Here is a 14,399-nt window from a genome sequence, read left to right as displayed (position 1 = left end):
GTCTTGACCGCCTCAACAAAATGGCGGCGAACGCTCCTCCTCGGAGGAGGAAACCGCCGGGCCCGCCCTTCCTGCGCTCTCCCGCCCTTTCCCGCCCCGCCTTCATCACGGGCCGCAGCCCCGCCCCCTTCACCTCACGGCGGCCGCGCTCCCCCCGCCCAGCGCCTGCTCCTGAGGCGCGGTGCAGGCTGGGATAGCATCCGGGTCCTCCGCTGAGGCGAGCGGCGGGTGGCGGCGGCCGCGGCCCGTTCCCTGCCGGTGTTTCTCTCCCAGGCGGCAGCCCCCTCTCTCCGGCCGGCGCCATGGCGATGCAAGCGGCCAAGCGAGCCAATGTGAGTGCTCCCCCCCCCTCGCCCCTTCCCCTCCCGGGCAGCCTGGCGGGGTGCGAGGCGAGGAGGAGTCCGGCGGCCCGCCCGGCCTGGGCTCCTTCCGCGTCCCAGGCCGAGGGAGTCGGTCCCCTTCCAGGCAGGGCTCTTGGCTGACAAGAGCGCGTCGAGTTTGTGGCTGTGGCGGGTTAAAAAAGGACCAGCGAAGCGCGCGGACTCTCTCGGTGATGTTAGCCCCAAGATTTAGCACGCAGGCTGCCGCTTTTAAGGTTTGAAGTGAGCGCTCTAGGTCTAACACGCCGTATGTTGTTTCTCTGTCAGATCCGGCTGCCTCCAGAAGTTAATCGGATCCTCTATATTAGGAACCTGCCATATAAAATCACAGCGGAGGAAATGTATGATATTTTTGGGAAGTACGGGCCTATTCGACAAATCAGGGTGTAAGTATTTTAGTTTTCCTTGGAAAGTTAAGGATCTTATGCGCTTTAGTATATGCGTTATATGTCAGTATTCCTGTTGCAGTAGGTAGCAACTGGCTTTCACTGCTGAAGAAGTTAAACGCACTTTAGCAGTATCCCTGTGTGCCAAAGATGGATGTGATGATATCTCTCTTATGCATGAATTCGTTAGAAAATAACAATGCCAGTAGGTAGGGTGAAAAAGCTTAAATTTGATGTCAACTTAAGGTAAGTGGGTGAAAATATGACTTACTTTCTTCAGGAAATCTTAAATTTTATCTTAACTGAAGGTAAAAATAAGAAAGGCAGAAGTTGAATACAACCAGTTTTCATATTTAATGCGTACTAGGTACTTAACTAATGGGAGAATTGAGATGATGCTATTGCTGCTAGACCTGTCAACCAGAAACAAATACCAGAAACCAACTCCCTGTGTGTCAGGTACAGCTTGTCCCCGAGCCACGTAGGCCGTTGATAATGGCGCTCTGACTGTAACTGTGTTTTAAAATGCACTGAGGTTATACATGTCTGCAGCAAATCTGAGGTTCTTCTCTTAGATCTTCAGTATTTGAGGTAACTGAGCTCTGATGTTTCTTGTTATCCTGAGTACTGTCTGAATGTTGTGGATTAAACCACAATTTCATCTGGTTAGTACTATGTTCCGGTAAGTTCCCAGTGGAAAGAGTTGGCTGAAGCTGGAATTCAGGAAGAGCTTTTAAGAACCATAGTAAGGCTGGTTGGAGATTGACACTCATACAAAAGGATGGTTTTTTTCCCCTTCTGAAAAATATTTAGGGAGGGGAGGGGGAGGAAACAACACTTGGTGTTTAATACTTAAAAAGAAAACATTTTAAGTCACATTTCAATAGATGTACAAAAAGAAAGGAAATACAGTTTATATTTGATTTGAGTCTTTTTGTACTGCTTTTATCTGGATGGTGGCAAAATAACCTGCAGCATCTCCGAGTTCTCGACTAGGTTATTGATTGGATTAGAGCAGAATGTATCCTTGTCACTTATAGTGCTCTCCATTTCCCTGTGCTCTGTGACTGGGATGGGTAACTAATCCACATTACATTTCGTTGTTTTGACTATGCAGGACATAAATATGTAAACAGTTAAACAGACTGAACTTTACTACCCCAAGTAGAAGTGCTCATTCCAGAGCCATAGTGATTAAAAATGATTATTCAGCGTCTAGAATAAAGTCAGTCTTACGTATAGAATTGCTTTCAGTAAACAAACAAGGACAGGGGGGATGTACTGCTGATGCTGTGTTGGAACGTGTAGCTAGTGAGATCCTTCTTGTCCAGGGGAGGGCAACAGAAGTGACTGGAGAAGTGGCTAAAGGAAAAAGGGACAGCGTAAACTTGATGCTTGGCTAAAGAGATGGAATTCTTCACTAATAAGCATAAAGGAGAGCTAATATGTAAGGTTTCTGAAAACATGTAGGTTGCAACAGCATGACAGTGGGACATAAAGTATTATGACATATCAGGGGAGCTTTCTGTTGGAGCGATGTGCTGGCCTATGCGTCCAGCAGGGAACTAACTGCAGGCAGCCTCCCTGCTGATCATTCAGAGCTACTGATTCGCGTTGTTTTCCACAGAAATCCTAACATTGTCACAAGACAAGGCGTAACATGGAACTCCCTTTGTAATGACTTTTGTGCTTTGTGCAGTTTTTATCCCATTCTTCTCTTCATTTTTGTACGCATTCTGGTGTGGATATGTGCAATGTCCTTTGTCCTTGGGAGTTCTCCTCACAGAAGCAAGCACCTTAGAGTTCTTCTGATTATTAAGTTCGCTATAATTATCTTTTAGCTGAGATCTTCTGGATTTGTAAACTCTGCCATCTCTCTGGGCTAGTTAGCATTATGTGCCCAGACGTGTCTCCTGTCCCTTCGGCAAAGGAAATGGAATTGATAGTCTGATAGGTGATGGCTGTGCGCCTGAAGTCGCCTTGAACTAGCGGGGCTGTTTTGACTCTTCTAAATTGACTTTGTGAGGTGCCAAGAGCTGTATTCCATTCTAGGGAGACATCTGATCCAGACAGCCATTAACTGGCAGCCTGGTCTTGTAATATTAAATAAAACAAGCTAATCGCTGTAATAAAAACTTGGAAGTATTTCCAGAAATATGACAACCATTGACAGCAACAGCCTATGATAGTCGTGGTGGTGAGGCGAGTTTCCCTTAAGAAGCACAATGCAGCACATGCCTCTGCCATGTTTTCCTGTCGTCTCCAACTCTGAACTGTATGTGGAGATGGGTGTGGAAAGCAGGGAGGTATTTTAATATCTACAAAAAAATAACAAGAAATTGTTTTTTAATGAAGTTGCATTAGTTAATCTAATCTCAGCCACTGCTAAAGACTAACAGAACTATTTCCTGTTCATTTTGTTTAACATCAAAACTGATATTGTTCTGCAGTGGAAACACTCCTGAAACTAGAGGAACAGCCTACGTGGTCTATGAAGACATCTTTGATGCCAAAAACGCTTGTGATCACCTGTCGGGATTCAACGTGTGCAACAGATACCTTGTTGTTTTGTACTATAATGCAAACCGGGTATGTACGCTTGGTTTTTTTTTAAGTTACTTGTGAACGTAGCTAGCACAAAAGAAAATTCAGTTTGAAAGGACAGTTTCTTGGATATTTTTAAGAAATAAATCCAGACTGGTAGAGGGAATGGATCAGATGAATTGTCAGGATTTCATCTTTACTTGGTGATTTGTGTGCAAGAAAAGGGCCTCTGGACCAAGGGTGTGAAAAACATGTTTCTGGTGAGTATATTTTGGAGAGGAAGAAGCAGGGGCCTTGAAACTGCACAGTTGCAACAAGATGTGAGATCTCGTTTACAGGTGAAATGTCTCTAGTTCTTGATGTTCTGCCTGTTACTGACAGCATCCAGGGTACTGTGGCATTCTCCGAGGTCAAGAATTAAGCAGCGCTGTTTGTGTGTGATGTTGGTGTAGTTTGCAGTGATGTTGGTTGTGTTTACTGGGAAATAACATGTCATCAGATGAGATTTTTTTTTTTTCTTCTTACATCTTCTATTTTCCTAATTACAGGCATTCCAAAAGATGGACACAAAGAAGAAAGAGGAACAGCTTAAGCTTCTCAAGGAAAAATACGGAATTAATACAGACCCACCAAAATAAACTGATCTTTTTGGAAAACTGTTCTCAAGCTCTGCCGTCACGTTCAACTGTTTTCAAGTTCTGCCGCTGAGTTCTTGAACTAAATATAGAATTCTCAATGAGTATAACTTTTTTTTAAAATTTGATAAGCTGTCATTTGAATCTTCAGATCTTCACATTAGAATTAAATAAATGTAGAACACCGGAAGATCTGCTTTAAGATTAAACCCCCCTAAATGGACATGGCTCCTCCGTGTTGCACGGGTGACCTGACAAATGCTGCATAACCACAGCCCTGTTTCTAGGAGGACCTTTCGAGCTGGGACCGAGCAGGTTGAGCATTTCACGCTTCCCAACATTCTCCAGGGCAGTTTCTCCCAGACTCCAGGGCAGGTTTTAAGCCTGGCAGCCAGTTATGCCAAAAAGCTCAAGGGGCTCTGCATGAGCTTCCTGCGTGGAGGATGTTTGAAGGAGCCTAACTCCATTAGGTGATCCTTAGGCTGCTTCTTACTAGAAACAAAGCAAGCTCAAATCCACGTTTGTAACAAAGTTTCTTTTATAAACTATAGAAAATGAACAGCCTTTTAAAAGAATCCAACTGCTTAGGTGATTTCAGTCAAAATATCTCAAGTAATTGAGACAAAACTGATGAGCTGCAGTAAAACAGTCTTGCTGTAATAGTGCCATTGCTGCAGGGCTGACTTAATGGTATATGAGATCTTGATTACATGTGCCAGGTCTGCGCTGAGGTTAGTAGGAGCGACCGGAATACAATTCATGCCTTATAAGTGGAGAACACCCGACCAAAACAAGACAGTAGATGATGGTGGTAATTTTAGATACCTGTAGCACGATTGTTTTCTACTTAGTGTGTTTGAACTGTAATATATTTCATGTACATAAATTTTAGATGTAATATCTGGTGGAGGAAAAACATTTTAAGTTTTTTGGCTCTTTTTTTCAGCACTCATGTCCTATGAACAAAAATTAGTGTGATACGGAGTATGCATAACCAGTAAGTTTTGGAGGTGGAAAAGAATAACCTCTACCTCTGTTCTGAACCAGCTGGAAGTCGTGTGAATGTTGGTAGTATCTTGCCTGGGGAGGATTTATTTGCTTGGATGTGATGTTTAACTCCCTGACCAGACGGCTTGCAGCCCGTGCAGAACATGGGCAGATAGAAACGTACTTAGCCTGAGGATTTGTAATTTAAGTCAGGTTTTTTCAGTGCATTATACTGTCATAAGGGAATTTCCATTTTCTTACTGTTAGATTTTTGTTGAAATCAGTCACTTAAAAGAACCATGCTGGTTTTGTGTCCATGTAGTAAAAAAATAAACGTGTGTCTACATAGTTTTGCTTTTTTTTATCCAGCCTTGCTTTATGCTGTGCTACTTCTGCATGTAACCTTTCCTTTTAGAAAGGAAGTCATTTGTCACCCGCATGTTTGTGATACAGGTAAGAATTCGCAGAGCACCTGTCCCCATACATACGTGAATGTTCACGTGTGTTCAGCACCTGACTGACGGGGGAGGATGCCCAGCTCTCAAAGGGAGGAGGACCCTTGCAGTTGCCATCTGCCGTGGACCTCGTTCCTCAGCTGGGAGGAGCGGGCAGGCTGGCGGCGACGCTCCAGGCCGGCTGTTTCACCCTTGAGCAGCAGGGAGGAGGCTGCTGAAAGGGCTCGGGTGTGATTTCAGCGTTGGGTGGGTGCTCGAAATCCCATCCTGTGCCTGACCGGGGAGCGTCCTGCTGGGACGGGTATCCCTTCCCTTCTGTTGCAGATGGGCACATGGGACGTGAGCAAGAGCTGTGTTATTGTGGGCGGTAAAAAGCCTTGTCCTTACGCTGTGGCTCTTCCGTACCCGTGTCCTTCCCGTAAAATTGATGCCGCTTTTTGCAGCGAGAAGCTGTGCAGGCCCCGGTGACCATCCCTGAGGTCGGGAACAGGCCATGGGAGACGTGGAGGTCGTTAGCAGCTGGGGCTGTGGAAGGACAGAAAGGTGAAGCGCTGCTGTGATGTCATTGCCAGCTTTCCCAGTTGCCCAGCCCTGCATCGCTTCTCCTGTTGGGTGCAGCTGTGACGCAGGTACGTTGGGTGCAAAGCCAGCTGTGACCTGCTGTCCTTGTTCTTGGGTGAGCAGTTATTTACTCCTCCTGTCCCAGGGCAGTTTTCAGGTCTTGCCCATCGGGTTAATACAAACACAAGTTTCTCAGGCAAAAACCAGCTTGCCTTAAAAATGTTTAAACAAATGAAATCCTGTTGGAGGGCTTGCTTCTGTGTGAACATCCATGGCTTTTTAAAGGTTACAAACTGCGCCCTCCACCCCCCCCAACAGATATAGGTCTTTTTTATATATATATATATATGTCACGTATATAGACACACACATATACATGTGCCAAACACGAGGGTGACTGAGGCCATTTACACCAGTTGCTGCGCGTTTAGAAAGCCCCTCGCTGTAACAGGAACTGGAGGTGCTTGTTACCATGCTGGATTTATGCTTTTAATTAATAATAATAAATACTGGTAATAAAATACTGAAGTGCTAATAATGGTGCCACATGCTGCCAGCCTTGTTTAAAATCATATGCAAATACTGCGTTGCTTCTGTCAATAGCAGAGAGCATGGTGCTTGCACTACAGTGTCTGTTTTGATGAGGATTTGATGCTGTTTGAAAAACATATATAAAAAGCAATTCTTTAGGGTAATAAGATTAATAAAAATTCCTTCAATGAATCCTCAAGATCAGCAGCTTTTGATTTCTCTGAGAGCTCAGCTGCTGCCTTTCATTAAATATTCCATTTCATACTTTTTCTTCTAGTGCCTGTTCAGGGCTTTCAGTGTCCCTGCACATGTAAAATGAAATAATAATTTGTACCTGCAAGACAGGGGGAATGGAAATCGAATGCCCGGAGGACTGTTTTGATGAGGTCTGCTCAAGATTTTGTTTGAAATGTAATATCAAAGGACAGGGAAATGAGTTCAGTTATATGAATGGCAGAGGGGCAGCAAATAAGGCAGATGTTACCAGCCTCGTATTCTGCATCTGTGCTGGTTTTTGTGTATGCTCACTTCCCATTTAATTTTTCAGGAAGTAGGGCATGAAATTAAGCCTGGAAGGTCATTTTTTTCCATCGATGCTGTTTAGAAATTAGTAACAAGAGCATATCTGATTACACAGGCAATGACAGTAAATTTTTTCCAATCCGTTATATAGTGGTAATAATTATATGTACTGTGTTGATCGATGATACAATTAAATAAATTAACGCATTTGCAGTCAAATAAAGAGCTGAAGATTACATTTCCTTGAAGACTTAATTTCCCTAAGTATCACAAAGCACAATTAGTTTTCCTTTCAGATTTTTTTTTAATGAAATTGGCATGAAAAATGTAATACTCTCTGCTTCCAACAAAGGTCTCTGCAGAGAAAGGGTGATGAGGAGCGAGCTTCATCAACCAGCTGTAATAAGGATTTTACAGACTCGGTAATGGCCGCATTGTACTGCTGAGGGCAAAAGGAAAGCGCACAGCAGCTCTGCAGATAGAGACGATAAGACTGAGTATGATCAGCTCTTAAAGCCCAGCAGGAACACGTTTGTCACTGGTAAGAAACCTAGCAGAAGGGGAAGGGCAGAGCAATGCCCTGCCTAGTGCTTTAGATGCAGCAGAAGCTTGACCACAGCAGGACCAAGAGATGACGGAGGGAACACGCGACCGTTCAGGTACGCTGAGCCGATCCTTCACTTCGCTGTTCACTTTCGAGGCATTCAGGAAAGGTCCCAAACCAGATACATTTATGTTTTTCTCTTTTTTTTTTTTTTTTTTTAACGAGCGACTAACTTAAACGGGGCCATCGGTAGGAGCAGCTTTAGACCAGTGTGCTGCATCGACCTGTGTTTGACAGGCACGACAGGGCTACGTTACATTTAACCAAGACTTTGACAGGAGCTCACATCTGCAACTGCTGCAACACAACCTGCAGTCTGTAACCCAGTGCTGAAATCAAGACCAGCGACAGAGGCCGGGGCAGTGGCAAAGGAGGCTGGGATATTTATAAAGAACTTGGGAGAGCTATTGGGCATCACGCTGGCAGGTCTAATTCTCTATTTATTAACAGGAAATTAGCCTGTTCTAAATAAAAGAACTACTAGTGAAATGTGGATGTGTAACCTCCACAACCTGCTGCAGTGATCCTAGATTTCCACCAAAAAAAGGGATCCCGGAAGGCCTTTTGTTTCTTTACAAAGAGGGGAGCAAGAAAAAATTTTACTCCACCAACCCTCGGTGAATAACAGTCTGTAAGAGATGGGTTTTATGGGCTTATTAATTAACAAACTTAAATGCAGCTTTGTGGGCAAAATGAACATCTAGAAAAAGAGTGTGAGCTGTACTCACCAGCCAGATTGCCAGTCTTGCTTCTCTGTGCTCCTTTTCTCTCTCATCTCCAGGAGGTAGCACCTGGAGGTGCCTACGTAGCTTTGCAGTCTGTCCTGTCTGCTTGTGCTAGCTGTGTTCTCCTTGCACAGACTCACACAGGGAAATAGCTTATCATCTGCTCGAAATCCTTCCATCAAAAAATCCATTAGCGCAAACTATGCAAATAGTTTATAGTCAAGTTAAATAAAAATAACACTGTGACCCAACGATGCTCTTTTTTTCTAGAGCAGAGGGGAGAAATCAACTTTAGGCAAAGCAGAATAACAGCAAAGAGGCAGCTTTGCTGATCAGGTCCTGCTCCTAAAACCAGGTAAATGACAGTCTATGCATCTTCCTGTCTGCAGAGGAGGAACCAGCATTTTTTTAATTCGTATAACCGTCAAATGAAATAAATATTGGTCAGCCTCGAGTGCCAGGAGCCCAGCACACACAGTAAGTTTGCAGGCTACGTGAACAGCATCAGAAGATGCAGCCTAAAAAAACCTCAGTGTGTTCAGTGCCCACATCATCCCACGGTTCAGATTTGTTTTGTAAGGTGGATGCGCATAATTCTGCTCTCCTCTAGCCTTTCTCAGCTCCAGTAGAAAATTTTACACTAGTTTTACTGTTGTAAAGGCACAGAACTGGACCAGCACTGCATGTCTTTGAGAAGCATCACTTCCCATCTCTTCAGCTGCTAAATTTTGGCCAGAGTTGAAGGGCCACCAGCAGGGCAGGGGAGATGGAGAGTCAGGAAACCTCTCTGTCCCATTAGCCCTTACTCACACGTTCCTGGTACCTCTGGTCCCGCAGAGATCTTCCACTGTGCCATCTGTAACAGAAGCAGTGTGTGGAATTACGTGTATTTCATATAAGAAGGGAAATAATTAACAAAAAATGGGTTGATGATTGTTTGAAGAACTTCTTAGACACCAAAAAGAATTCCAGTGGCCAGAGGAAAAAAACAGGAAATAGAAACTGTAAAGTATCAAGATTTTATTGTTTTATATATATACTTTTAATTCTTAAATGAGACAGTATTTTTTAAAACAGCAGCAAGCAGAACGTACAAGTTGAGAAAAGTGGCAGCGCAGGTAACTCTGTTTGGCTAATGCCCGTTCATGTACAAGGCGTACATTGGATTTTTGTTTTTGAGCACCTTTTGTATTTTTCTTTTCTTGGTTTAAGTGTACAGTAAGGCAGTGGTTTTTCAATAAGGAATATATATATATTTATATTTATATATATTTTCAATCATCACTGTGAATTCTTCTCACATGCAAGTTAAATAAAATGTACAACTTGAAAATGTTACAATGGTAGACATTTTTCCCAAAGCAAAGCTTCTAATAAAAGGCAAATACGGACACCACAAAGTTAAAAAAGAGAAGGAAGGCGTAAGAAACCAAACGGCAGGCGCTATTGACAGGACAGCTTGAGCAGGGAAGATGGGGATTCCAGTGAAGATTTCTCCCACTGCCAGCAAGGCAAGAAAGAACGGATGGTTATTAACAGATGTCTCCAGCCAACTCCCTCGAGAAGATTCACTCTAACCTGAGAAGCTCCACGTCAAAGAGGAGAGTAGCATTGGGAGGGATGACCCCAGGGTGGCCTGTGGCTCCATAGGCCATCTCAGGTGTGCAGGTCAACTTTGCTCTTTGTCCTAAGCTCATCTGGGTTTTGGATGTTGGAGAAAGGAAAAGAGAAGACAAAAAAAACAGCATTAGGAGGAAAACAAAGAACAAATCACTGTGTGGCAGATTTACAGAACTGAGGAGAGTTGGGACCATTGGATTCATCTTTCAGCTTCAAGCTGAAGCTGCCACAAACAGCTCAGACATAGGTCTCCTAACTCCTCTGACTTCTCACAGTAGTTATTTAAATTGCCAGAACCAGTCTGGGAGTCACGCAAAGGCTTTTTAATGCAGTTTGGTCCATCCTGCCTACACGGGAGCCAGCTGTAGGAGGTGTGAGTTCCTTCTGTGGCGCGCAGGGTACATGTAACACCATCAGTGGGCGTTAGGAAAAGGCTCTCAGTAACAGATAGGACCGGAGCTTTGTATTCATGAGAGATCAGTGCTGAAATGCAGTTAGGTTCGGCTTCTGAAAAGCATTCAGCAACATTTTTCCTTCTTCAGCCACCCCCAGGGACAACTTCAAAACCATTGCTCAAAAGCTAATGCTGAAGGCACCCAACTTTCTGCTGTTGGGCAGGTGCAAAGCAAACACTAATGCAATCCTACTTAAAAGAGGTACTTACTTCCTTAAACTCAGCCCAAGCCAGAGGGCAGACATCTCACCTCACGTGCTGCTTATTCTGGCAGAACCCTTGCACCTGGGATGGACAGAAATGCTGATTTCTCTCACTCCAGACTAGCTCTGGAGGTAAGAGTGCTCACTGAGATTTGGGCTATCAAGATTCAAATCCCTGCTCTTCAAACGGAGTGTTTTGGGGTGGAGCACCATGCACTGGTGATTGAATATTCACTGGCCAAAAAACAATCCCTGATTTAAAGCAGTGATTTTAACTCAGACCTCTCTCCCAAGATCAGGCACATCACTGCACTACAGATTACATGGTATCTCCTGTTAAATTTTTTTTCAGCTTCTATAAAATATGCCAAAGGTAGAGCTTTGATCACTTTAGGTAGAAGAAAAATGTGCACGTGAACTTTTCCACATTCCGGGAGTATTCATACCATGGGGCTGAGGCTATAAGAGCAGATGAACACCCTAGTCCCTGCAGGGATTTGTGTGGGGCAGGCTGGCTGCTGCTCTGATGGGTCCCTGCAAGCCAGACAGCTAGTAAGTCACGCACGGGTTTTAGGCATGGGGCAATCTTGAATTGTCAGAAGTTGAGCAGTGAAATGCAGATGCTGCTGACATCTGACAGTCCTTAAACCAAGGTTTGAAAAATCTACATGCTAGACACAGTGAACTGCCTTTTTCCAAGTGCCTTGTGTAAATCATACTCCCCAAACCCCTCGAAACCCTGGGGTGGAAGGAGACAGGCACAAGCTCGAGTTCAGACAGCGATCCACTAGGAGGAGCAGGAGGGCAGCGTGTTGCCACACTGATTACTGGAATGGCTTTTGGCCACTTATTAATTAAGGGACAGGAGTCAGGGAGCAAGCGCGGTCAAGGAAGGGATAAACTGATTCACTCAGCGCTTGTTGCCACTGCTTCATCTGCGCTGGCTTCTGGTTTCTACAGCACACTGGGGTCCTGAGCTCCTCTTAGGCCTTATTGCAAAGCAAATAATAAAGAGTCCAACTCAAATCCTTGAGAGGAAAGTGGGTATTTTGCAGAGAGTCTAGGATTCCTCAGATGGACTTCTACTTCTCTGGCTGGAGAGAAGGCAATGCTTGCATTGCTTTATCCATAGGGCTGGAAACCATTTTCTCTTCCCTCCCTCCCTCTCTGGAAAAGCATGGTTGCATCATTCCTCAGTGGATTGTTTCTCATTTTGCATTCTTCCCTTTTCTCTACTTAAGCATAAGAAGTTGTCCCTAGAATAATATTCGAGCAGTTTCCTCCTACACTGAGCTCTAGGAGCCTGAAACGGGGAGTCACAAGGAATATGCACCCTGATCTCATTCACTCTTGCACTTGAGCAGCCTGATGGCACCCCTCACTTAGTGGACCCTCACAGCACTGCAGATAAAAAGCAGGAGTTGGCAATGAATTGCATTGTGTGGCTCTTCTAGGGTTTTACTGTGTTGGCACTCAAACTGTAATTAATGGAAGGCAGTTTCCTTTTTCTTAATGTAGAGTTGGTCAGTGAATGTTAAGTTTTGTAGCCGGGAGCCTGTAGTCATAAAAATTTAACAGTGCAGTTTGGCACCTTATTCAGTAAGGGTCAAAATCTGCAGCTCGGTCATGGATGTCATCAAAACCAACAGCTTGGACTTTTATGGAGTAGCTGAAAAGAGGCCACTCCATAAAACGCTGCCATCTGGAACATTTTAGAGGCCACTGTTGCCTATTTGTGGAGCTGCCCATGGGAAAGGGATGGGCTTATGTGGCACACTGGCACCTGAGGAGGGGACTTCACCTCTCCCCTCCCAAACACATACCACGTGGAACACCACCTGAGTAGGGGATGTCCCTGGATGGATGGAGGAGAACTACAGGAAATACTGTGCTCGAAGGGACCATGCTTTTAGAAAACGACTCTGCATCCTAAGCTGTGATTTCCACTTGGTCTTGTCACCATTGCACCAGATACTGCTGTTCACACACCCTTCAGCCGGTTTGAAGTTCAGCCAGAATAATTTCTTTGTACCTGTGTAACACCTTCTTCAAATCCTTTAATGACTTCTTGTCTGCCAATCTTGAACCTGAAAGGCTTGTTTCTGTCTCTGGAGGAATCAAACTTCTTTCCATTCTGTAGCATTCCTGCCAAAACAAGACACAGAGTTTCAATCTGAGCTACATATAAATTTAAGTGCTGGGGGAGAGGGAAGGAGTGAAAAATTAATGTCTTGGTCACATCAGCTGCTCATTTCCATTTTCACTTTGAAGCCTCATCCAAAACAGATAAGGCAGGGGAGTCAAACGCAGTGGTACCATATTGTTACCTTTGCCTTCTTTAGGCTCTAAAATGGAAATATATTATTCTTATTATTCTTAATGCAATAGGTTATAAGTCATATCATACCAAACATTGCACAGACATACAGCAGAGCTGTTGCTCACACAGTGGAGCTTCCCAGCTAAGCAGATAAGAAGCAGGCAAGGAACAAGTGGGAAGCAGCAGAAGAGGGAATCCCAATGCAGGTGCCTGATTCAGGCCTGCTCCTGAACACAAAAAAACTCCCTAAAACAAGTCTACAGACAAAGAAACCAAATTTAAGACAAATTTGACTAGGTTTACTTCTCGTTAAATACTTACAATTTATTTTAAGGTAACAAACTAAAGGAAATAGTCCTTGACAAATATGTAACAGGGGGCTGTTCCTGTGTGTGGCCCAAAGCTCGCCACACTCAACAGGAGCTTTCCACCCACTTCAAAGGGTAGGGATGTAGACTCAGGTCTGGGAATTCTTGAGCCAAATTTGCTGCCAGTTGAACATCTGCAAGTACAGAGCAGCTCATTTGACTTGTTCCTGCAAATTTATACCAGAATACCTAGAAGGAATATTTGGTACCTTGGACTGTTTACCTTCCCTGCCTGATTTACTCAGGAGTACTAGAATAACATGCATTACACAAACGTGGCCATTCCACGCCATGCACGTGCATGTGAAACTTCTACACAATATTAGAGCTGCATGTGTCTCCTCCTGCATTCAAAAATACGAAAATAGCAAGGACATTTATATGAATACTCTACTACCCTCATTCTTTATATTTTCATTGAGCCACAAGAGACAGTCACAGGAACACCTTACTCATTCCTTTTGATGGGCACAACACTGTTTCAGCCTATATATTATGAACACATACCCAGATCCTATAGCAAATGGATAAATCGTCACAGAGTGCTACATGATTAGGTATTGTCATTCTCTTTTCAATCAGTGGATAATTATGGTAGCTTTCAGCTTAAAAGTACCTGGTAATTGCTCTTTCAAAATGCTATACTCTGGATATTGCAAGGTTGGGCTGATAATAAATCCTTTCTTTGTAATGCTGTAGTGACAGTTTTCTGGGTATATACCATGACTCTCCTGTGCAAGGTGCTGTACAAAGAAAAGTTTATTAATAAGCAAATATCTGAGAAAGTTTCTGGTTGAAAACAACATTATCAAGCACAGCTTTGACAGAAACTGCTGAAAAATACTGCCTTTATGATCCAACATGAAAAATACAGTATTGCTAGTTTCTTTTCATTAAAGCAGTTGTACTAATAGACCAGCTTGATGCACAAGTTTTATTTTTCAGTGACAACCATCAGTTATTGTCCAAACAACAACAAAAGGCATATTTTGCTTGCTTAAAAAGTCTGTGTTATGACTCAAAGGTAAATATAAAGACATGTGCCAGAATGAAAAGCAAAGACTAAACTGATAGGATTCGTCTTATCAACCTTTATGCTTCTTA

General features: G+C 43.7%; 2 protein-coding genes across 3 annotated transcripts in view; one reads left to right on the top strand and one right to left on the bottom strand.

The window, feature by feature from the left end:
- The first annotated feature begins 165 nt into the window (after positions 1 to 165).
- Positions 166 to 5,280, top strand: SF3B6 (splicing factor 3b subunit 6). The gene is made up of 4 exons (XM_049818478.1): positions 166 to 332; positions 648 to 766; positions 3,217 to 3,355; positions 3,859 to 5,280. The coding sequence occupies exons 1-4, from the start codon at positions 303 to 305 to the stop codon at positions 3,946 to 3,948; spliced, it is 378 nt and encodes a 125-aa protein (XP_049674435.1). The 5' UTR covers positions 166 to 302; the 3' UTR covers positions 3,949 to 5,280.
- Positions 5,281 to 7,730: 2,450 nt separating this feature from the next.
- FKBP1B (FKBP prolyl isomerase 1B) overlaps positions 7,731 to 14,399 on the bottom strand; it is a 49,224-nt gene continuing 42,555 nt past the window's right edge. For both annotated transcript variants that reach the window (XM_049818479.1, XM_049818480.1), the window contains 2 exons: positions 12,640 to 12,752; positions 7,731 to 10,027 (listed from right to left, as the gene is read on the bottom strand). In XM_049818479.1, coding sequence (XP_049674436.1) covers positions 9,899 to 10,027; positions 12,640 to 12,752 — 242 coding nt within the window. In that variant the 3' untranslated portion in view covers positions 7,731 to 9,898. The remainder of the gene's footprint in view (positions 10,028 to 12,639; positions 12,753 to 14,399) is intronic.

The sequence above is a fragment of the Accipiter gentilis genome, chromosome 16 (assembly GCF_929443795.1).
Source record: "Accipiter gentilis chromosome 16, bAccGen1.1, whole genome shotgun sequence".
Classification (NCBI taxonomy): domain Eukaryota; kingdom Metazoa; phylum Chordata; class Aves; order Accipitriformes; family Accipitridae; genus Astur; species Astur gentilis.
The sequence above is the reverse complement of the archived record's forward strand: the minus strand, read 5'-3'. Positions and strand labels throughout refer to the sequence as shown.

What these genes read in the sequence shown, in the direction of transcription:
- SF3B6 (XM_049818478.1), top strand. Translation starts at nt 303, where the DNA reads ATGGCGATGCAAGCGGCCAAGCGAGCCAAT. An exon ending in AAGCGGCCAAGCGAGCCAAT is followed by an intron (nt 333 to 647) that starts GTGAGTGCTCCC and finishes TTTCTCTGTCAG; the next exon opens with ATCCGGCTGCCTCCAGAAGT. An exon ending in TGTACTATAATGCAAACCGG is followed by an intron (nt 3,356 to 3,858) that starts GTATGTACGCTT and finishes TCCTAATTACAG; the next exon opens with GCATTCCAAAAGATGGACAC.